Here is a 24,523-nt window from a genome sequence, read left to right as displayed (position 1 = left end):
GGTATCATCTTTCTCCTTCCTTCTGCACTCATCTTTCCTTATCCAGTCAATCTGATTCCCTAGGCTCCAGTTTGAGTTTCCTGCCCTATGGCAATATAGGGGCAGTCCCTGACTCAGTCACAATAAGCCAATGTGAGTTTGCTTCAGTTCTTGGTCATGAGGCCTCCCTAGGGACACCAGCTTCTCATAATGGGCCACAGAGAGCTCAAGGCAGCAGTCAGCGAAAGCTTTTCTCCACCTCTTTCTTCCAGTGCTGGGAGCCCCACTTCAGCTCCTGTCTTGTAGCACTAAATCTAGCTTTGGCAGCACAGAACCCTCCCAGTCCTTCTTTTTTTTTTTTTTATCATTAGTTTTTGATGTAGTGTTCCATGATTCATTATTTGCGTGTAACACCCAGTGCTCCACGCAGTACGTGCCCTCTTTAATACCCATCACCAGGCTAACCCATCCTCCTACCCCCCTACCCTCTAGAACCCTCAGTTTGTTTCTCAGAGTCCATAGTCTCTCATGGTTTGTCTCCTCCTCTGATTTCCTCCCCTTCATTTTTCCCTTCCTACTATCTTCTTCTTTTTTTTTTATTAACATATAATGTATTATTTGTTTCAGAGGTACAGGTCTATGACTCATCAGTTTTACACAATTCATAGCGCTCACCATAGCACATACCCTCCCCAATGTCTATCACCCAGCCACCCCATCCCTCCCAACCCTCCATCACTCCAGCAGCCCTCAGTTTGTTTCCTGAGATTAAGAATTCCTCATATCAGTGAGGTCATATGATACATGTCTTTCTCTGATTGACTTATTTCATCCTTCTTAACCAGAGTTCAAAGAGAAAATTAAGTCCTAATGACTGCCCTAAGGCATCCACTAGCATTCACTGTATGTAACAAATTAGCATATCTCCTATGAATTAATGTATCTCCTAGTAGAGGAGGGTCTCTAAAAAGTTTAGTACCTTAGCAAGTGTGTATAAGTTTTGTTTCTATCTTCCTACATACTGTTATATACAGATGTCAGCTACAACACTTACTTACTAGTAGGGGACATTAAACTCATTCTGCTTTTATTTCCAACAATGTACATTTTAAGGAGTGTTTGTCATAATATACTCTATCAAAGATTCAAGAATAAAATTGTTTACAGCATGTCGACAGCAGCAGCAGCAGAGAAAATATTCATTCAGTACAGACCATGGGTAAATCTTTTTTTTTTTTTGCATTTTTTTTTTTAAGATTTTATTTATTTTTCAACAGAGAGAAAGAGACAGCGAGAGAGGGAACACAAGCAGGGGGAGTGGGAGAGGGAGAAGCAGGCTTCCCGCTGAGCAGGGAGCCCGATGTGGGACTCGATCCCAGGACCCTGGGATCATGACCTGAGCTGAAGGTAGACGCTTAACGACTGAGCCACCCAGGCGCCCTTGGTAAATCATTTTGAATAAATTCAAGACCATTTTGTCTATATAAATATATCTACTATATATAAAGTCTCTAAACAAAAAAGTAGCAAATCAGCACAAGCTGTTAACATTCCCTTGCCCTACTCACTACTGAAAAGACCAATGGTATATAAAAATGGGAAGAAAGTTATATCGGGCTAGGAAACCAGGAAGCAGCAATATGGATTCAAGGAATTTCTTTTTTTTTTTAAGATTTTTTTATTTATTTGACAGAGAAAGACACAGCGAGAGAGGGAACCCAAGCAGGGGGAGTGGGAGAGGGAGAAGCAGGTCTCCCGCCGAGCAGGGAGCCCGATGCGGGGCTCGATTCCAGGACCCTGGGATCATGACCTGAGCCGAAGGCAGACGCCTAACGACTGAGCCACCCAGGCGCCCCGGATTCAAGGAATTTCTACTAAGTCCTAGGGCACCTGTTTAAGAAAAATAAGTCTTCAAAGATCAGCTAGCAGGGCGCCTGGGTGGCTCAGTCGGTTAAGCGTCTGCCTTCAGATCAGGTCATGATCTCTGGGTCCTGGGATCAGCCCCACACTGGTCTCCCTGTTCAGGGGGGAGTCTGCTTTTGCCTCTCCCTCTCCCCCCTGTTCCTGCTGTCTCTCTCTCTCACTCATGCTCTCTCTCTCTCTCAAATAAAATAAACAAAATCTTAAAGAAAGAAAGAAAGATCAGCTCGCCATTCTAATTCTGAAAATGCTCAGCATACTCAACAAGCGGGGAGTCTGCTTGAGGATTCTTTCTCTCTCCTCTCCCTCTGCCCCTCCCCCAGCTCATGCTCACTCATGTGCACTCTCTCAAGTAAATAAATAAATCTTAAAAAAACAAACAAACAAACAAACAAACAACACTTCCCACAAAGAAAAGCCCAGGATCAGATGGCTTCACTGGCAAATTATACCAAACATCTGAATAATTACTACTAATCTTCACAAGCTCTTCCCAAAAAATATAAGCAGAGGGAATACTTCCCAACTCATTTTATAAGGCTAATATTATCCTGATACCAAAACCAGACATCACAAAAAAGAAAACCACAGACCAACACCTCATGAATATAGACACAAAAATCCACAATAAAATACTAGCAAATCAAACCCAACAATATAAGATGTACACCATGAACAAGTGGGATTTATCCCAGGAATGCAAGGTTAGTTTAACATCCAAAAACCAATTAATACAATACACCATATCAACAGAATAAAGGACAAAACCACATGCCCATTTCAATAAACACAAAGAAAGCATTTGATAAAATTAAACACTGCTTCTAAGAATGCTCAACAAATTAGGAAAGAAAGGGAACTTTCTCAGCATAATAAAAGGCAATTTACTAACTCCAACAGATAACATCATACTTAAAGACAAAAAGACTGAATACCTTCCCCCTAAGATCAGGAATGAGATAGGTATGTCTGCTTTCACCACTTCTGTTCAACACTGTACTAAAGGTCCTAGCCAGAGCAACTAGGAAGAAAATGTTATAAAAGGCAACCAGATTAAAGATATAAAACTACCTCTGTGTGCAGATAACAGGATCTTGTACATAGAAAATACTAAGTAATCTACTAAATAACTGTTAGAACCTAATAAATGAGTTCTGCAAGGTTGCAGGATATAAGATCAATTGACAAAAATCAATTTTATTTCTACAGTGACAATGAGAAAACCAAAAATGAAATTAAGAAAATAATTCCGTTTACAGTAACATCCAGAAGAATAAAATACTTGAAAATAAATTTAACAAAAGTAGTACAGACCTTATATTCTGAAAAGCATACTTCTTTTTTTGAAAAAAATTAAAGAAGATCTAAATAAATGGAGGGGGAGAGGGAAAAAAGAGAGGGGAAGAAGATAAAAAGCTTCCCAACTAATAAAAACTGAAAAAGACAACACAAAAAGTACAAGCCACTCTCCTTACAAATAGAGTTGGGAGACATGTATATAAAGTAACTATCAAAGTGAGTACAGCAGAATATTAATAATGCAATCTGATCAGTTGAGTTGATTTAAGGAATGAACAATTGGCTTAATATTAGGAAGCCTATTAATATAACTCATATCCTATCATTAGACCAAAAGAAAAAACTATGAGAGGGGCGCCTGGATGGCTCAGTCATTAAGCGTCTGCCTTCGGCTCAGGTCATGATCCCAGGGTCCTGGGATCGAGCCCCACATCAGGCTCCCTGCTCAGTGGAGAGCCTGCTTCTCCCTCTCCCTCTGCCTGCCTCTCTGCCTACTTGTGCTCTCTCTCTGTCAAATAATAAATAAAATCTTTAAAAAAAAAAAAAAGAAAAGAAAAAAAGAAGAAACTATGAGAACTGAATAGATACTAAGGCAACTTGACAGGGGTAAAATACTTGCATTAACTGACAGGTGGTAGGGACGGGTAGCTTCCAGTCTAATGTCTAACAAAGTAAAAGCATACCAGCTTTGAAAGTCAATCTATTTAGGGGCAAAATTCATTCCAAACTTAAGAAGAAATGTTTCTCACCCATTACTTTCAAGATACTTCTCAGTAACTCCTAAAGAACAATGCCTGTAGCCCTGAAATAGAATAAATTTATAAAATGTGCTTAAGAATTATCAAAAGCTGAGAGTGTCATAGAATAGTACAAACTGACTTGGAATGGCAAAGACAACTAGAGAAGCGGTATTTTATTTCTGAAAGATGTCTCAGACCAAGAAGAATAAAAAAGAGGGGCGCCTGGCTGGCTCAGTCTGTGGAGCATGCAAATCTTGATCTCAGGGTTATGAGTTCAAGCCCCACGTTGGGTATAAAGATTGTTTGAAAACAAAATTTAAAAAGGTGGGGGGAGGGGGAGGAAGAAGAAGAAAAAGTGACATCTTTCTCAACGTTTGGGAAAGCATTCCAATCCAAAGCAGCCTGACACTTCATTATTTCTTCCCTTGTAATGTCACAATTAAAAATTTAATGTCTGTGCTATCCAAGAGCTGACAGGTACAGAAAAAGCCTTTTCGTTTCTGTATCATAATAATCTTTTGTATGTGATTCAAAAATCATGAGTATTTTCATACTTCTAAATTCACTTGCTCCTCACAAGAACCCTATGAGAAGAGATATTCATTATAACACAATCCTAAAGATGCGAAAGCTGAGGCTCTAAGAAGTTAAAAGCAGTTTTGTCCAAAGTCACACAGGCAGTAAGGGATGATATCCTGTGATCCCTCCACCATTCCAGGCTGTCTCTCTGCACGTAGGGAAGCAAAAAAGCATATGGTATTTATGAACACACATCTACTAAACAGAATGGAATCCATCAATCAATTAACCAGAGCTATTTATTTCTATGCATCATTTTTTTAGCAAAAAACCAAACAAACAAAAAAGGATTCTAAGAAAATAAACTGATTTCTGGAATTTAATTTTAAAACAATATGAAGGGGTGCCTGGGTGGCTTAGTCGTTAAGTGTCTGCCTTCAGCTCAGGTTATGATTCCAAGATCCTGGGATCAAGCCCCACACTGGACTCCCTGCTCTGCGGGAAGCCTGCTTCTCCCTCTCCCACTCCCCCTGCTGTGTTCCCTCTCTCGCTGTCTCTCTCTCTCTGTCAAATAAATAAATAAAATCTTCAAAAAAATAAAACAATATGAAAATGTTGGCTAGACGAGTCCCTAGGATAAGGATAAGAATGGACAAGCCTAAACTATGAGGAAGTGTGTCCAAAAGACAGCAAATTAGAGAGCAGGGTAAGTAAAGATATCAATCCTTCCTTCAAAAGTTCAGCAAGTAAAGAGACAGCGATAACATCCCTAGGACCTTAGTCTACATAATGGTCCATCTGCTTCCCTCCCTTCAGGTAGGGACCTAAGCAAAGTAAGCTGAGCAGACCTTCCCATCTTCCATGGCTGCCCCCAGAAACTACTTAAAACTTAATGAGCACCTACTATGTGCAAAGCACCATGCTAGAAGATTTACATGCTGGTAAACCCCCACAAAACAAGAATTATTATTTCCATTTTACAAAGAGAAAATCTGAGTTACTGGAAAGTTAACTTTCAAAGGTCCTTCAGCTAGCAAGTGACAAAGCCTGGATGTAAATCCAGGCTGATCCAGATGACTCCAAAAACTATCCTCTTCTCAATAGTCCACACCAGGTCTTACTCCAAACAAATTACATAAACAGATCTTCATGCTCTTAGAAAAATCATTAGATTCAGCCACAAAAAGGAATGAAGTATGAAACATGCTACAACATAGATAAACCTTCAAAACATCATGCTAAAAGAGCCAGACACAAAAGGTTACAAATTGTATGGTTCCATTTATACAAAATATCCAGAATAAATGGATCCATAATGACAGTAAGCAGATTAGCGGTCACCTGGGGCTGGTGGAGAGGGAGCATGGGGGAGTAACTGCTTAATGAGTATGGGGTTTCTTTTTGGAATAATGAAAATGTCATGGAATTAGAGAGATGCGATGAATGTACAACACTGTGAATATATGAAATGCCACTTTGAAATTGTAGATGTTATGTTATAGGAATTTAATCTCAATTAAAAAAACATCATCAGAGTGGAACAGAGCGCAGGAGGCTATAGTAGCCTCATCTGCCTAGTCAGCCTTTCACATGATCCTACATTCTCTACTACTCTAAAGCATCCAGCTCTAGAGAGGCAAAAAAGATTCATCTCAAGCAACAAAAGGGGAAGGAAGCTCTATGCTGAAGATAACAAGGCTATGCCCAGGATCACCGGAAGAAAGCGGATGGTCAACGTGCATGTGCACAGGATGAGAGAGTGCCAGAGCCCTGTAGACCTTAGGGTCAGCACAATCTCAGTCTGTTCTCCTTTGCCTTCAATGTCTGAATCATATAGATGATTTTTTATATCCTTATAATAAGGAAGCCTGCAACCAAAAACAGACTTATTTAGATTTACATATAGTATTTACTAACACAGTAAAACAGACATATTAGGAGGTATATAAAAACTTTAATTACCAGGAAATTATCTAAATGAAACTATCTACGTTTGGAGCATTCTGGATAACAGAGACTACTGTATTTACTGAAAAGGTGGACAAATATTTATATTTTGAGTTAAACTTCCACATTTTACTAAAAAGGAACATTATAACATTTAAAAACAGAAAGTCGGGATCTTCTATCTCAGAGATTTAACAAAATCAAAAACCCACAGAGTGGGAGGATGAATAAAAAGGTAATTCTTACGTAATGCCCATTTAATCAATAACTTAATTATGAAATTAGAAAGTCCTTTAATTTTGTAAAATAAACTGAACTGACCATTACATTGGTCAAAAATAGCTTTTAGAGTTGTTAGGAAACACTTTAAAAGCAAGGAGATGAAGGGATGATGCTGCTCTTTCATTCAGAAACCACTTCTTTAGTTAAACCTATGAAGTACAGGATCTTTAGGATTGAAATTTGGGAATTTGGGAAGGAATAAAAAATAACCTTTAGCTCACTTAGCCTATTGTAAAAGGATATTCAAATCATCCCTTTCAAAAAGGATTATTTTGTAAAGATATATTCAATTAAAATGTTTTAAAGCATCTTAGATAAAATAAATATTTTTTAAAAAGTTAATAGTAGGGGTGCCTGTTTGGCTCAGTCAGAAGAACATGTGACTGAGGATCATGAGTTTGAGCCCCATGTTGGGTGTAGAGACTGCTTACACAAAAAAGCTTTAAAAATATATAAAAAATTAAAAAAAATTAAAAAGCAATAGTAGCAATCAACAAGTTATTTTCAGGGTTTCAACTGTATTGTGTGTAAACCAATATACTATAAAACCAACCAATATACTGAATATAGTAATGATGCTATCAACACTGATTGCCAAAATGGTTCTACTCAGTACTGCAGCTTTCATTCAAATTGGTTACATGTATAAACTAAGTTCAACAGCATTAAATCTGAAATCACAAAGAGATGTAATACTGCAAGTGATATACAAGAAAATAAGATCCCCAAGAAAGCATGCACATACTTCATACTTTAAACAACTTTGTCAGATCATTTAAATCTATGCACCAAGGACATAGTCTATGCCAAGGGCATAGAATGCCAAGGACATGCCAAGGACATAGAATATGCCATTAACTTTGAATGCAAAAACTATACTATGAAGTGTTTATTTTGCTATCAACATCTACTATAAAAAGTTTAAAAATTTTTTTGTGTTAAAGTAACCTTAGAAAAAATTAAAAAATAAAGTAACTTTCATCAAAACAACTTGGAAATACCTCTCAAATTTTTAAATTTGAAATCCATCCTATAACCCAGCAATCCCATTCCTAGGATTCTATCTTGAAGAAGAATGGCATTATAAATGTTTATGTACAATGCTCAGTACAGTACTGCTTATAATACTGAAAAGGTGATAAAATTTGATTTATAATACTGAGACTCTCTCCAAACTAATCTATAGAATCAATACAATCCCAATCAAAATCTCCACAGGTTTGTTTTGTTGTTGTCATTGTCTGTGTTTCATTTCGTTGTGAGTTTGTTTTTCTGAGACTTGAAAGTCTAATTCTAGGGGCGCCTGGGTGGCTCAGTTGTTAAGCGTCTGCCTTCGGCTCAGGTCATGATCCCAGGGTCCTGGGATTGAGCCCCACATCGAGCCCCATCGGGCTCCCTGCTCCACGGGAAGCCTGCTTCTCCCTCTCCCACTCCCCCTGCTTGTGTTCCCTCTCTCGCTGTGTCTCTCTCTGTCAAATAAATAAATAAAATCTTTAAAAAAAAAAAAATCTAATTCTAAAATTTATATGGAAAGGAATAAGAATAACTAAGACACTCAAGAAGAACAAGGTAGGAGTGCTATGGACTAAATGTGTCTCCCCAAATTCACATATTGAAGCCCTAGCCCTCAATGTGATGTTATTTGGAGGCAGAGCCTTTGGGAGGTAATTAATTAGAGAAGGTCAAGAGGATGGGGCCTTCATGATGGGAATAGTATCCTTATAAAAAGAGAAAGAGACAGGAGAACTGCCTTTCCCCTACTCCCACCCATCCCTTTCTTCCTAGGTGTATGTACCAAGAAGGGCCATGCTAAGACATAATGAGAAGATAGCTACCTGCAAATCAGTTAAGAGAGCCCTGGCCAGACAGCCAATCTGCTGGCACCTTGATCCTGGACTGCCCAGCCTCTGGAACTGTGAGAAACAAATGTCTGTTTAATCTACTAGCGTATGGAATTTTGTTAAAGCAGCCCAAACTGACCAAGACAGCAAAGACCTGCTCTACAGAAGACAAGATTTAATATAAAACTACTGTTACTAAGACAGTGTGGTATCAGATCAAAGACAGACAAAGCAAACAAGGGAACAGAATAGAGAGCTCAGAAACAAATCTACTCAAATATAGACACTTAATTTCTGAAAAAAGGTAGCACAGTAGAGCAATGTGGAAAGAATGGGACAACTGGATAGCCATATGGGCGGGTTGGGGGGTGGGAGGGAGACACACAGACTTGATCCCTACCTCACACCATGCTGAAAAAAATCATTTCCAAATGGAATGTAGATCCAAATGTGAAAAGTGAAACAGGATATGGGAGGATGGGCAAAATGGGTGAAGGAGAGCAAGAGGTACAGGCATCCCATTATGGAATGATTAAGTCACAGGAATAAAAAGTACAGCATAGAGAATAGAGTCAAAGATATTGTAATAGCATTGTATGGTGACAGATGGCAGCCACACTTTTGGTGAGCACAACGTAACTTACAGACTTGTCAGATCACTATGTTGTACACTATACTTCTTAAAAAAATGATTTTTGAAAAGTAAAACAGGAAAATACTCTCAGGGTAAGAAAAGAATTCTGTAATAAGAAACAAAAACACTAGCCAGAAAATAAAATATTAATAAATTGTAATACATTAAAACTAAGAATTTCAGTTCATCTAAGGATACCATTAAGAGAATAAAAGGGCAAGCCACAGGCCAGAAGAAGATTATCTGCTAGGCATATAGCCAATAAAAAACTCCTATCTGTATATGTTAACTGGAATTTAAATAAAAACTTGAAACAAAAAAAGAAGAAGAAGAAGAAGAAACATCAAGACACAGAAAAAAAACTCATTACAAGAAAAAAAAAAAGTGTAACTATGTATGGTGATGGATGGTAACTAGACTTATTGTGGTGATCATTTCAGTGTATTCAAATATCAAATCACTATATAGTACACATGAAATTAATGTTATATGTCAATTATACCTTAATAAAAAAAACTCCTATCCACACTACATAAAAAAGAACTACAAATCAATAAAAGACAAGCCAAGAGAAAAATGAGCAAGATACATAAACAAGCACTTCACAAAAAAAGATATCAAATGGCCAACACAGAGATGAAAAGTGCACAATCTTATTTGTCATCAGAGAAATAAGAGAACACTACACACCCATGAGAATGGCTGAAATTAAAGAGACTAGCAAGAATGAAGAGCACCAGCAACTTTCAGAAACTTCTGGTAGAAAGGTAAAGTTCTACAACTATTCTGAAAAACAGTGGGCATTATCTTCTAAAGTGTTAAAACTCTGTATACCTTTTGATTCAGTGTTCCACTCCTAGGTACAAAGCAAAAGAAACGCAGGTACATGTGTACCAAAAGAAATGTACAATGATGTTCACAGCAGCATAATTTATAATAACCCCAAACTGTAAACAACCCAAATGTTTATAATGTTCACAACAGAAAGCATACTTACGTGGTACTATAAAGAAAAGGAAAGAAACAAATACCAAGAGGTCAGGATGATAGTAATCTTTTTGGGGGGAAGAAGGCAGCGCTATAATGCTGGCAGGGTTCCTTTTGGAACCTCAGTGGTTTCCTTCATAATAATTCATTGATTTGTGCATTTCTGTTTTACTCTCTTCTGAACCTGTGTGGCAGTTCACCACAACAAAAAGTTGAAAATAATCTAATCTGAGCTATGGGGCTAGCTGAAGTCACACAAAATGAGTTAAGTTCACAGATTCCAATCAATAGCTTGAAAATACAGAACTTTTTTCTATTTGATGCTATGTTAAACAAATTATTATCAAATTATTATAAACCTCAACTATTAAAGGCAGAGTATATTGTCCTCTCAAATTAAGATTCTCAAAGAAAACATATTTTACAAAAGCATAACTACTATTTACAAAGAAACAATAATGTTGTTATTAATAAAAATACCTAACAATTAAAAATTGACCTGTCAAAATAATTTTCCATTTTGTTATCAACAGTAGCCTGCATTTTAGATTAATAAGCTTCTTCTAAGAGGTTTATTAAAGAAGAAATTCCAAACTTACCTCTCTATTGGGTGTACCTTCATCAAGTTGCTCTGTAAATGAAAATGTCCTGTTCCTGGTTCTTGTTGGTGTCGAAGAATTGGAGGGAGCCTAGATTAAAAAATTATTGCATAAATTACAAAGACTACATTGACTAGTGGACTATGTATTGTGTAGTCTTTCTCTAAGTTCATGCCCAAAGAACCCCATGAAAGGAAGGAAAAAACAAACACATGAAAAAGAAAACAATACTTAAAACATCAACTAGAAGACCTAGGCTGCCTACTGGGTCCTTGGTCTGACTCTACCACCAACCAGAACTGTAACCTTAGCTAAACTAACTTTTTGAGGGCTATGTGTCCTCATATATAAAATAAGGCTGTGCTGTTAACATAAGATGATAACATTAGGGGAAAGTGAAACCAGCCGAGGAGTATACGAAAACTCTCTGTACGATTTTGGCAACTTCCCTAAAATCAAAATTATTCCAAAATTAAAAGTTCATGAAAAAAATAAGGTTGTCAATTCAATCTTTAAAGTGCCTTCCAGGGACACGTGGGTGGCTCAGATAATTAAGCATCTGCCTTCAGCTCAGGTCATGATTTCCAGGTCCTGGGGTTGAGCTCCCAGCTCAGCGGGGAGTCTGCTTCTCCCTCTGCCTCTCCCCTGGCTTGTGCTCTCTCTGTCTCTGTCTCTCTCAAATGAATAAATAAAATCTTTAAAAAAATTAAAAAATAAAGTGCCTTCCAGCTCTAATATTCAATACTATGTAATGCACAAGTAAACATCTCTCTAGTCAAGGGCCTTGCTTTAAGTCTACCTTGCACACCACAGCTAGATCCTAAGATGCCAATCCATTTAGTTCTGTAAAGGAGAGCCTGACTCCTATCATTTTCAGTACAAAAATCCTCAGGAGAAAGGGCCCAAAATTTAAACTAGAAGGTTGAAATCTACTACTCTAAGGTGAACCAAAAAAGTCCTAAAAGTATAAAGCCAAAACTTTAAGACCCTCCCTCATCCATAACAAAACAGATCTGAACTCATCTACACATAGAAATAAGCCCTGATGTCTTACCCTTTTGTAGTCTGCAAAGTACTACATCAATAAAAGGCATTTAATAAATATTTGTTAAATAAACGAGTGAATGAATGAACCGATGGAACCCTGATCTGTCAAGTGGGCACATACTGCTGTGGGTAGGCTGGAACAGAGAGGTCATTAGGAATAGTGTACACACATACACATACATACATACATACACACATATACATATTTACTTTACAGTAACTGCAACATTTCAAATTAAGATAGATGTCCCAATACAAATGCCATCCATATGGGGGGAGAGACACCAATCAGATGCTTACTTCATACTTAAGCTATATTAAAGATTTAATTTTTTAAGTTTTCATTTAAATTCCAGTTAGTGAACATACAGTGTAATATTAGTTTCAGGTATACAACACCTGGTACTCACCACAAGTGTACTCCTTAATCCCTATTACCTACTTAACTCATGATTTTTAAAAATTGAAATATAAAAGAAGATATGAGAGTTTATTTCTATAATCACTGAATAGGAAAGAGATCTTTCTGTCAAAACCAGAAATCAAAAGGAACAGTTTAATTGGGAGGGGGGAAAATATCAACAAAATAATGACAAAAATTTAATAACCTTTTCTTTTTTTCTAAACAGCTCTTATAACTCTGTAAGCTAGAACTCAGAAAACTTACTCAGTCTCCCTCTCATCTAGAGCAGGTGACCTGAGCTCCACCAATGAATATACACCCATGAGACTCTGAGTCATAAGTGAGGGATGTGAGAAAATAGACACACAAATTTAAAGTTCATCATCTGGTGAGCAATGGAGACAAAAGCTTTATGCAGTTGTGCAGAGGAATTATTGATTCAGCTTTCCAGATACCAGGAAAGGGCTACTTTCAGACAGTGACCATCCAATCACTCAAAAAGTATACCCCCAATGTAAATATTTACGATCTTTATACTTTGGCTTCATGTGAGCCTAATCAGTAACTGAGAACCTCATCAGCTCTGGATTAACTAGCAAAATCAAATGTTGGGAGTGTGCAATAGGTAGGTCATAAAACACTGTATTCAGAAAAGTAGTACCACCTGGCAGGCTTGGCCTGATGGCCGGTAGGTCTTCCCCCGGAGTTGCAAGAGTAAGGATCACATATGTGACATATGATTGTAAAATATAAAACATGCATAAAAAACTAATTGTACTTGACCATTTATTGGAAGGTCCTGGATCTTTAATGGGCTATCCTCACTTCAAAATATAAAGGGATTTAGATTCCTCCAAACTAAATTTGGTCTCATTAATTCTCATAGCCATGAGAAATCTGCACAGGTTTCTAAGCTATTTGTCACAATTAATATCTTTATTGCCCACCAATGGATTATTAACTAACCATTGGCCTCTATTTTAGTATAGGGAAAACCATTTTAATCACTGTGGTAGGTAGAGTTCTAAGATGACCCCAAATGACCCTCACCCTGTGAATATGAGCTCACTCCCTTGACTATCTCACATTACATAGATAAAAGGGATTTCTACAGGCATATTTAAGGTTTCTAATCAGTAGTCTTTGAGTCAATCAAAAGATTACCTGGATGGGTCTAGCCTAATCACAAAAGCCCTTCAAATAAGAGTCTAGAGTGCAAAGGCAGAGGCAGAAGGCAGAGAAATGCACCCCTGCTGTCCTGAAAGAAAACAAAATGCCTATCAGGGCCAAGTGACAAGGAACTGCAGGTGGCCTCAGGAGCTGAATGGCCCTCTTCAACAGCCAGGAAGAAGTAAGGACCTTAGTCCTATAACCACAGGGGACTAAATTCTACTACAGCCACATGAGCACAGAAGAAAACCCTAAGGTCCAGATAAGAACATAGTCTGGGGGCACTTGGGTGGCTGAGTCGGTTTGGTGTCTGCCTTCCGCTCAGGTCATGATCTCAGGGTACTGGGATTGAGCCCCGTATCGGGCTCCCTGCTCTTTGGGAAGTCTGCTTCTCCCTCTCCCTCTGCCCCACCCCCCTCTCCACTCATGCCCTCTCTCTCTCAAATAAATACATCTTTAAAAAAACAAAAAAGAACATAGTCTGGATGACACCTTGTGTAACTCTGAGCAGAGAAGCCAGTTGCCCATGCCAGACTTCTGACCTACAGACAATGAAGTAACAATTGGGTTATTAGACGCTAAGATTGTAGTAATTTGTTATGCAACATTAGAAAATGTATACAATCAATTTTGGGAATAATAAGCCTTGAGTGGCTTGTCCCTATACCATGATTTTTCATTACCCATCAAGACTCTGTTCAGATGTCACCCTGACTCTCTCCAGAAATGCTTTCCTGTGTGCAGCCACAGCACCCTGTACACACTACCACCATACTAGGAGTACTTGTCTCTCAACCCCATGGTACAGAGACTACAGCTACCCTTCAAGGCTAATGCAACACCCAACAAAGCAACTTAGGAGGCCCTGTTCAACAAATAAGTGCTCTAAAATTACAAATATATTTGACTAACTGATTGATTGATTGAGTGGCTCCACACCCAATGCGGGGCTTGAACTCACAACCCTGAGATCAAGAGTTGCATACTCTACCAACTGAGTCAGCTAGGTGCCCCAATAAATGTTTTTAAATACTGTATCTGTTTTGATCCTCACAACCAATCTGAAAGACAAGCAGGACAGATATTATCATCCCCAATTTCTCATCTCTGATGAGAAAATAAGAAGGTCAGAATGGGGCGCCTGGGTGGCTCAGTTGGTTAAGCGACTGCCTTCAGCTCAGGTCATGATCCTGGAGTCCCGGGATCGAGTCCCGCATCAGGCTCCCTGCTCAGCAGGGGGTCTGCTTCTCCGTCTGACCCTCTTCCCTCTCGTGCTCTCTGTCTCTCATTCTCTCTCTCAAATAAATAAATAAAATCTTAAAAAAAAAAAAAGGTCAGAATGCTTATGTCGCTTGCTCAGGTTGCATACAAGATCTGTGTTATGGGTTAGGACACAAGTCTTCCAATTCCCTCATTCACTTCCCTGGTATTTTTTAAAGATTTTATTTATTTATTCATTTGAGAGAGAGAGAGAGAAACAGCATGAGAAGGGAGAGGGTCAGAGGGAGAAGCAGGCCCCCCGCTGAGCCAGGAGCCTGATGCGGGACTCGATCCCAGGACTCCAGGACCATGACCTGAGCGGAAGGCAGTCGCTTAACCAACTGAGCCACCCAGGCGCCCTTCCCTGGTATTCTTTAGATCACTGTTTCTCAGATTTTTTTTTCCACTGGGACCCATGATGTAAACAGACAAAACAAAGCACCCATTTTACATACAGACACCTCTAAGACAGAAGTTTTACAGAACCTTAATCTTTATGACAGAAGGTGTCATATTTCCTGACCCAGTTTATTCTTTCACTACAAAAAAAAAAAAAAAAAAGCTAGGGGGTGCCTGGCTGGCTTGATCCCCTTGAGTTCAAGCCCCACGCATGGTGTAGTTTACTTAAAAAAAAAAAAAAAAAAGCTGATCTCAAACCACTGAAAGATTCCACAACCCTCTTAAATGCTTTCACCATACCATGTCCTTGTAAGAACAGTGTACATAAACACAGCCACTAACTCTTAAATCTAGACTACATCAGATATATCTACTATATTTTAGTTATCTTAAAAAATAAAAATTAAAAAACATTAATCCTAGGCTGAAAAACACAATCTAAAGATAACAAAAACACAAATTTTGGATATTCATATTACTGAAAAGTTCTATATTAAAGTCAAAACTATGTTAACCAAAGTTTACTCATTAGGGGCTCTACTATCTGGGAGTTTTCATGGAAAGAACTACTCAAGATAGCTGAATTATTAGATAGATTTAGAAAAATATAGATATAAATATAGACATTGGTAGAGATGCAGATATCTATCTAAAATTATAGATTCAAAATGGAGATATAATGAGTTGTAACCATTTTAAATCTATAACTTTCTGAAATCAATTAACTAATTCTAGTTTTTAAAGATAAAAGGAGGGGCACCTGGGTGGCTCAGTCGCTTAAGCATTTGCTTTGGCTCAGGTCATGATCTCAGGGTCCTAGGATTGAGCCCCACTCAGCAGGGAGCCTGCTTCTCCCTCTCTGCCACTCCCCCTGCTTGCGCTCACTCTCTCTTAAATAAATAAATAAAATCTTAAAAAAAAAAAAAAGGAAACAACATAATTTAACATTTTCTTTTTTCTTTACCATTTTCTAGGTCAGTTATCACTCTTATAAATATGCTACTTATAGTAAGTCTTCTCTACCCATTTTAGCCTGCTACTAGTTTAGAAACTGGATAACTACATTTACTGGAATTATAGACAAAATAAGCATAAGGAAGCTCTAAATGAGGGTTTTTTAAGTTTCCTGATTAATAACTTAAGATTAGCTGTGGAATGTGAAGTTGGTGACATTAAAATCTGGGATGCCTTTTGACTTACTTCCTGGTTCTCAAGTTATGCCCCAAAGAGATGAGATATTATTCTTACACATGCGTAACAAAATCTGGCTTCATTTCTCCCTCCCACACCCGTGGACAATCAATCATGGCAAGGACACAACCACAGAATCCTTCTCATCACAGCCCTGCTAAGAGTCTCTCTCCAATCTATTTAATATCCCATCTCTATAGAGGTGGCCAAAGTAACTTGGAGTTAATTCTTCACATAAACTTTTATATTCTAATTACCAAAATTATTAGAGATTATTAGAGATTTTCACCATGTCCTTCGTAAATCACCTTCTGCATCCTGACATCTAAAATAGTAGTACTGGAAATGAAATATTGCTGTTCATGTTATAAATGCTTACCTCAAAACCAGCCCTTTAATATAGTGAAATCCACTCACCCAGAAGTAATTTAAGGAAACTTCCAGTTAAACATGGCAGATGGAGTATATGCTCCTATTTTCTCTGCCTCCCAAAGAGCTAAGAAATTTCAACCAGGGGAGCCTGGGTGGCTCAGTTGGTTAAGTGTCAGCTCAGGTCATGATCTCAGGGTCCTGAAATGGAGCCCCACATCGGGCTCCCTGCTCAGCAGGGAGTCTGCTTGTCCCTCTCCCTTTCCCTCTGCCCGCCCCCACTGCTCACACTCTCTCCCTCTCCTCTCTCTCAATAAATAAAATCTTTAAAAAAAAAAGAAAGGAAGAAATTTCAATCAATGTTCAGAAGATTGGTATGAATGGAAGAACAGTAAAGGATTTAACACAATTGAGAACACTACAACCCCAAGGAGCTACAAAGAGAATAATGATGAGAAGCAAGCCTATTTTCTCCCCAGAACCATGAAAAGACTTAGGACTTAAAACAAAAATATAACACAAGATGCAAAAGTGAAGAGACAAGACCAAAAACAGGAAGAATGGTTGAAAGATCCCCAGGTCCCTGTCCAACCTTTCAGAGCCTCTGAAGAACCAGAGGTTTATTTTTGAGAGCCAATAAGGCTCCAAACTGGGCGAAACCAAGCACAGTAAGATAGGAGTGAAGGGCAAAGTATATGACTAACCTTAGTGGGATTAAGTGATATCTGCACAATCAGCCCTGCTTCCAGAAGGTTGGCAGCTTGGCTTATAACCCTCTCACCCTTTCTCCAAAGCACACTGTGCTTCTCTGGAGAAACCAAATGACCTCCAGACTTATGGTTACCAGCATGAAGGTATTTCCCCCAATAATAACGCAGTAGAGAACCCCAGTGTCTCTGTCACATGCTACTTCCAAGTAGCACCAGATTTTTAGTGCCTCACCCTTAAATATGAATGGGAAGCCCAGAGCATGCAATAAAGTTTCCAGAGTAAAAAAGTGAGCCAAAAACAACCAAAAACACAAAAACTAGAAAAAAAAAAAACCAATAAAGATTAAAAGAAAACTTCAAAAAAATCACCATTATTTTGAGAGATAAAAGATATTATATCTGTATAACAAGAACAATGCTATGAAAAAGGAAAAGACAGTAAGAAACAGCCCTTAGAAATTTTAAAATAAAATAGCCAAAATTAAAAATTCAATTGAAGAGTTAAATAAGTTGAAGAAATCTCTCAAAAGTAGAGCAAAACATCCCCATCAAAATACCATCCACTTTTTTCAAAGAAATGCAACAAATAATCCTAAAATTTGTATGGAACCAGAAAAGACCCCGCATAGCCAGAGGAATGTTGAAAAAGAAAAGCAAAGCTGGCGGCATCACAATTCTGGACTCCCAGCTCTATTACAAAGCTGTCATCATCAAGACAGTATGGTACTGGCACAAAAAACAGACACATAGATCAATGGAACAGAATAGAGAGCCCAGAAATGGACCCTCAACTCTATGGTCAACTCATCTTCGACAAAGCAGGAAAGAATGGCCAATGGAACAAAGACAGTCTCTTCAACAAATGGTGTTGGGGAAATTGGACAGCCACATGCAGAAGAATGAAACTGGACCATTTCCTTACACCACACACAAAAATAGACTCCAAATGGTTGAAAGACCTCAATGTGAGACAGGAGTCCATCAAAATCCTAAAGGAGAACACAGACAGCAACCTCTTTGACCTCAGCCGAAGCAACTTCTTCCTAGAAACATCACCAAAGGCAAGGGAAGCAAGGGCAAAAATGAACTATTGGGACTTCATCAAGATAAAAAGCTTTTGCAAAGCAAAGGAAACAGTCAACAAAACCAAAAGACAACCGACAGAATGGGAGAAGATATTTGCAAATGACATATCAGATAAAGGGCTAGTATCCAAAATCTATAAAGAACTCATCAAACTCAACACCCAAAGAACAAAGAATCCAATCAAGAAACGGGCAGAAGACATGAACAGACATTTTTCCAAAGAAGACATCCAAATGGCCAACAGACACATGAAAAAGTGCTCAATATCGCTCGGCATCAGGGAAATCCAAATCAAAACCTCAATGAGATACCACCTCACACCAGTCAGAATGGCTAAAATTAACAAGTCAGGAAACGACAGATATTGGCGGGGATGCGGAGAGGGGAACCCTCCTACACTGTTGGTGGGAATGCAAGCTGGTGCAGCCACTCTGGAAAACAGTATGGAGGTTCCTCAAAAAGTTGAAAATAGAGCTACCATATGATCCAGCAATTGCACTACTGGGTATTTACCCCAAAGATACAAAAGTAGGGATCTGAAAGGGTACGTGCACCCCCGATGTTTATAGCAGCAATGTCCACAATAGCCAAACTGTGGAAAGAGCCAAGATGTCCATTGACAGATGAATGGATAAAGAAGATGTGGTATATATATATATATACGATGGAATATTATGCAGCCATCAAAAGGAATGAGATCTTGCCATTTGCAACGACATGGATGGAACTGGAGGGTATTATGTTGAGCGAAATAAGTCAAACAGAGAAAGACATGTATCATATGACCTCACTGATATGAGGAATTCTTAATCTCAGGAAACAAACTGAGGGTTGCTGGAGTGGGGGGTGGGGTGGGAGGGACGGGGTGGCTGGGTGATAGACACTGGGGAGGGTATGTGCTCTGGTAAGCGCTGTGAATTGTGCAAGACTGTTGAATCTCAGATCTGTACCTCTGAAACAATGCAATATATGTTAAGAAAAAAAAAAAAGAAGAAGAAGAAGGTAGCAGGAGGGGAAGAATGAAGGGGGGGAAATCGGAGGGGTAGACGAACCATGAGAGACGATGGACTCTGCAAAACAAACTGAGGGTTCTAGAGGGGAGGGGTGTGGGAGGATAGGTTAGCCTGGTGATGGGTATTGAGGAGGGCACATTCTGCATGGAGCACTGGGTGTTATGCACAAACAATGAATCATGGAACACTACATCTAAAACTAATGATGTAATGTATGGGGATAATATAAGAATAAAAAAATTTAAAAATAAATAAATAAAAGATTGAATTGATATTTAAAAAAAAAAAAAGTAGAGCAAAACAAAACCCAAAACACAACAACAACAAAAAACCCAAAACAGAACATAAATGGTAAAAAAAGAAAAAAAGAGAACCTATCCTGAAGGCACAAAAGCTACCAAATTGCAGCTCAAGAGAAGAGAAAAAATAAAGGGGAGGGAATTATCAAAGAAACAATATGTAAAAGTTTCGAAGAATGTAAGCACAGGAGTGGCACCATACAATGCCCACTGAGTGTCCAGCACAATGCATAAAGAAATCCATACAGGGCATATTTACCATGAAATTTCAGACAACAAGATGTAAAGGGAAGATCCTAAAATCTCTAGAAAGAAAAAAGCAGCAGAATGACAATGGACTTCTCAACAGCAACACTGTAAACAGAAAACAATGGAGCAATGCTCCCAAAATCATCTACCTTCGCAGGAAATCAGTAAATATGGTTTATAATGTACAACTCAACAAAGAGCAAAGCAACAAAAGCTTATTATTAGAAATATGAAGTTAAGCGATGCCTGGATGGCTCAGTCATTAAGTGTCTGCCTTTGGCTCAGGTCATGATCCCAGAGTCCTGGGATCCAGTCCTGCACAGGTCTCCCTGCTCAGCGGGGAGTCTGTTTCTCCCTTTCCCACTGCCCCCGCTTGTGTTCCCTCTCTCGCTGTGTCTCTCTCTGTCAAATAAATAAAATCTTAAAAAAAAGAAATATGAATTTAAATATCTGGGCAAACAAAATGTTGAGAACATGGAGAACAGAACTGGAGGGTTGGAGCAGACAATGGTTTTTTGCATAATATACTTTCAGTAGTACTTCACCTTTTAAAACCATGTAACATATTACCTTGATAAAAATAAAAGCAAAATTTTATTTAAAATTTTAATCAAAATCATAAGTATTTAGTATGTTCAATACAAGATACACAATAAAATTTAAAACATGGCATACAGATTAAAAGATGGTTGATAATAATAAGTGCACTGATATTCTCAACACTTCAGACACTAGCTATTGTTAACAGCGTATTTCAAGGCCGATCACATGGTATATGCTAACTCAACAAAGTGATTCTACAAAATAAATAAGATAGAAAAATCAGATAATATCTTTACAATCTAAGGAATATACACTTGTTGAAAATTTATAATTTAAAAGTCAAATATTTTAGGGGCGCCTGGGTGACTCAGTCGGTTAAGCATCTGCTTTTAGCTCAGGTCATGATCCCAGGGTGCTAGGATCGAGCCCCGCGTCGGGCTCCCTACTCAGTGGGGAGCCTGCTTCTCTTTCTCCCTTTGCCTGCCACTCCTCCTGCTTATGCTCTCTCTCTCTATCAAATAAATAAATAAATAAAATCTTTAAAAAAAAAATAAATAAAAGTCAAATATTTCAGAAGATGAATTTATGTTGTTTTTTTAAAAGATTTTACTTATTTATTCATTTGACAGAGAGCAAGAGTGAGAGAGCACAAGCAGGGGGAGCAGCAGAGGGAGAGGGAGAAGCAGGCTCCCTGCTGAGCAGAGAGCCCAACGAGGGACTCGATCCCAGGACCCCAGGATCATGACCTGAGCCGAAGGCAGATGCTTAACCGACTGAGCCACACAGGTGCCCCTGAACTTATGTTTAAATACATCACGATGATTAGGTTTCCAGTACAAGAATGTAGACTGAATACTATTGTTTGCCTCCTCTCCCTCCTAAAAACCCATTGAAATGAAAGTTAAAAAAAAAAAAAAAAGTACAAAAACATAGATTAGTTAAAACTCAAGAATAAGACAGAGAACATCAACAGTGAAAAGATAATGACGGGGCGCCTGGGTGGCTCAGTCAGTTAGGCATCTGCCTTCAGCTCAGGTCATGATCCCAGGGTCCTGGGATGGAGTCCCATGTCAGTCTAACTGCTCAGCGGGGAGCCTGCTTCTCCCTTTCTGCCGCTCCCCCTGCTTGTGCTCTTTCTCCCTCTGTCAAATGGATAAATAAAACTTTTGAAAAGAAAAGATAATGACATTTTCTGAAGAATCGAAGGCAAAAGGATTCAAATTGGTGGAGAAATCAGGACAAAGGTAGCTGTAACTCCAAATCTGCACAGGAGGTTGAAGAAGCAGCAGCAGCAAATTCTTCCAATGGGGGGGGAAATCACAGGTTTAGAGAACTAGAATGGGAGATACTGTTCTCATTATTGTTCTCAGGGATTAAGGGTTTGTATGACAAAAAGGTACTGGAGGTCAGCCTCCTCCTAACCAAACATATTTCCAGACAAAAATAACTGCAAAATGTAATAAGCAACCTACCTTGTAGGAGTTAGATCTTCAAAAGTGGGGGCTGGTACCACAAAGTAGCAGGGTAACAATACACTTTAGATTGCCCACCACAACCAGTCTTACCCAGTTTATGCCAGTTTATGTTCCAAGATCATTATTAGAAGTAGTGTCCCCTTTCATTCTCAAGATGTTTGCATGATAAATTATACGGTCACCTTTCAAAGTAGGTAGACCCTCCTTGTTTGGGCTGTCAGAGAGGAATCCTCTGACTGTTCCCTTCCCTAACCACTCTCCACACAGGGGAGAGGCACATAAGAGCAGAGAAAACCCATGTCAGTTAGCAAAATAAATCACCCACCAGGACTTCATAAATATAAGTGAACAACCAACAATCACAAGACATTGTTCTTAACAAACAAAAAACAACAAAAAAACAAGATGACCAGTAAGAATAAGTGACCCCCAAAAAATCAGATAAATCAAGAAACAGAACTTAAATATGTGTCTGTGCATATATATATATATATATATACCATATAATGCTTATCCTCCCAGAGTTTTGATAAGCTCTAGTTTCTTTAAACAAACATAAGCTGCTACTAAAAAGTAAAACAAAGCAACAAGTATAAGCCCAGTGGTTAAAAAAAATGGGCTTCTGAGCCACACTACCTAAGTTCATCTCAGCTTTACCACTGATTAACTGTGTACCAGAGACAAGTTACTTTACCTCCCTCAGCCTCAATTTCTTATCTGTAAAATGGGGATAATACAAGTCATATATTATTTCATGTTTCAATTTAGAAATCATGCAATACAACCAAGAAAAGTACCTGATTAATAATACTCAATAAATGTTTACTACTGTTATTATTTGTAGAAATTAAATATATGATTACTAAAATAAATTTAATAATTTAAATACATTTATTCTAGTAATAAAATTTGAAGAAATCTCTCAAAACAATAGAACAAACAGGAAAAAAGGAATATATAAAAAGAAAGTTAGAATACACAAAGTACTTGTCCTGAAAGATTAATAAGATTTTTAGGGGGGGGCAAAAAACAACAACAAAGAATTAAAAGAAGAAAATTGGGAATTTCCTAAAATCAAGGGAAGAAGAGAAGATTCAAACATCAGGTTAACTACCAATGAAGAAAGAACAGGTTTGGAATTAGACTTCTCATCTGCAACACATGACGCTGGAAGATGAGGAGAAAGACGCTCAACAGTCTGAAGGAATATTTCCCACCTAGAATTCCATAAATAAATGAGAATGTCTTACTAATATCTTGTGATTTAGAAGGTGAAGGAACCAACCTCTGTTGGTTAAAATCCTATACTTTTAGAGCCCTGACCTTCATTATTAACACATTAACTGAATTCTACATCAGTTTCCAGCCTTGCTCTCTTGTCTGGACCCTGCAGGATACCCTTTGAATTTTCCTACAGTTTCCATGGGATGTAAAGTAGAGGTGTGTAAAATTACATCCATGTCCTGGAATCTTTGAACCTCACAATTTAACAAATTGGGTTAATTCACCCCAAAAGCTAGAAAGACAAAACTTCTCTTAGAACTTTTCCTCTAGCTCTATCAAACTAAGAAGGAGATGAAAGAACTTTGTATGACCAGTACTCTATTCAAGTTTCATAGCACATTTTTTTAATCCCATAAACTAGGATTATTTTATCACTTAAAACATGAGAACTTAATGCACATTCTATCTAACAAATTACCAACAGCCACTATGTGCTATTGGTCAAAATACAGATTATTATATATTAATGTTCTCCCTGGGAATTATGGTTTCCCCAATTTCAAGATGGAGGGTAATTATTTAGTAAACATGGATTTACAATAAGGCTATGTTCCTTCAGAAAGGGACTCTTTTCCCTGCTATCTGTGCATTTTTTTAAAATTTCTATTACATAAACTATTATTTTGGAGTCCCACTTTCTGCTGTCTTTAATTCTTTTATTGTGGTGAAATATATATAACATAAAAGTTACCATTTTAACCAGTTTTACGTCTCTAGTTCAGTAGTATTAAATTATTCACATTGTTGTGCAACCATCATCATCATCCATCTCCAAAACTTTTTCATCTTTCCAAACCGAAACTCTACCCATTAAGCAATAACCCCCCACTTCCTCCTCTCTCCAGCGCCTAGCAACCACCATTCTACTTTTTGTCTCTATGAATTTGACTAATCTAGGTACCACAGATAAGTGGAATCATACAGTATTTGTCCATTTGTGTCTGTACTTTTAAGTTTTAGTAATATTTGAAAAAGGCTGAAAAATGTTTAAAAATATTTTTATTTATGCTGGGGTGCCTGGCTGGCTCAGTCAGAGGCGCATGCAACTCTTGATCTCAGGGTCATGAGTTAGAGCCTCACACTGGGTGTAGCGATTACTTAAATAAATAAAATTTAAAAATACATTTTTATTTATGTATTACATATATCCCAATTACAAGGTATTCTATATTATTTTTTAATGTTTATTTTATCCAATTCATTCTGTAAGACTGCTTTTAGACAACAGCCTTCAGCAACAGAAACTTGATCAAGGCAAAAAGGCCCACAGCGACCACC

At 38.1% G+C, this 24,523-nt stretch overlaps 1 protein-coding gene across 7 annotated transcripts in view; it reads right to left on the bottom strand.

The window, feature by feature from the left end:
* GOLGA4 (golgin A4) overlaps positions 1-24,523 on the bottom strand; it is a 131,826-nt gene that overhangs the window by 102,408 nt on the left and 4,895 nt on the right. For all 7 annotated transcript variants that reach the window (XM_034991944.1, XM_034991946.1, XM_034991952.1 and 4 more), the window contains exon 2: positions 10,748-10,837. In XM_034991944.1, the coding sequence (XP_034847835.1) occupies positions 10,748-10,837 (90 nt within the window). The remainder of the gene's footprint in view (positions 1-10,747; positions 10,838-24,523) is intronic.

Source organism: Mirounga leonina, unplaced genomic scaffold (assembly GCF_011800145.1).
Source record: "Mirounga leonina isolate KUSES-001 unplaced genomic scaffold, KU_Mleo_1.0 Mir_115, whole genome shotgun sequence".
Classification (NCBI taxonomy): Eukaryota; Metazoa; Chordata; class Mammalia; order Carnivora; family Phocidae; genus Mirounga; species Mirounga leonina.
The sequence above is the reverse complement of the archived record's forward strand: the minus strand, read 5'-3'. Positions and strand labels throughout refer to the sequence as shown.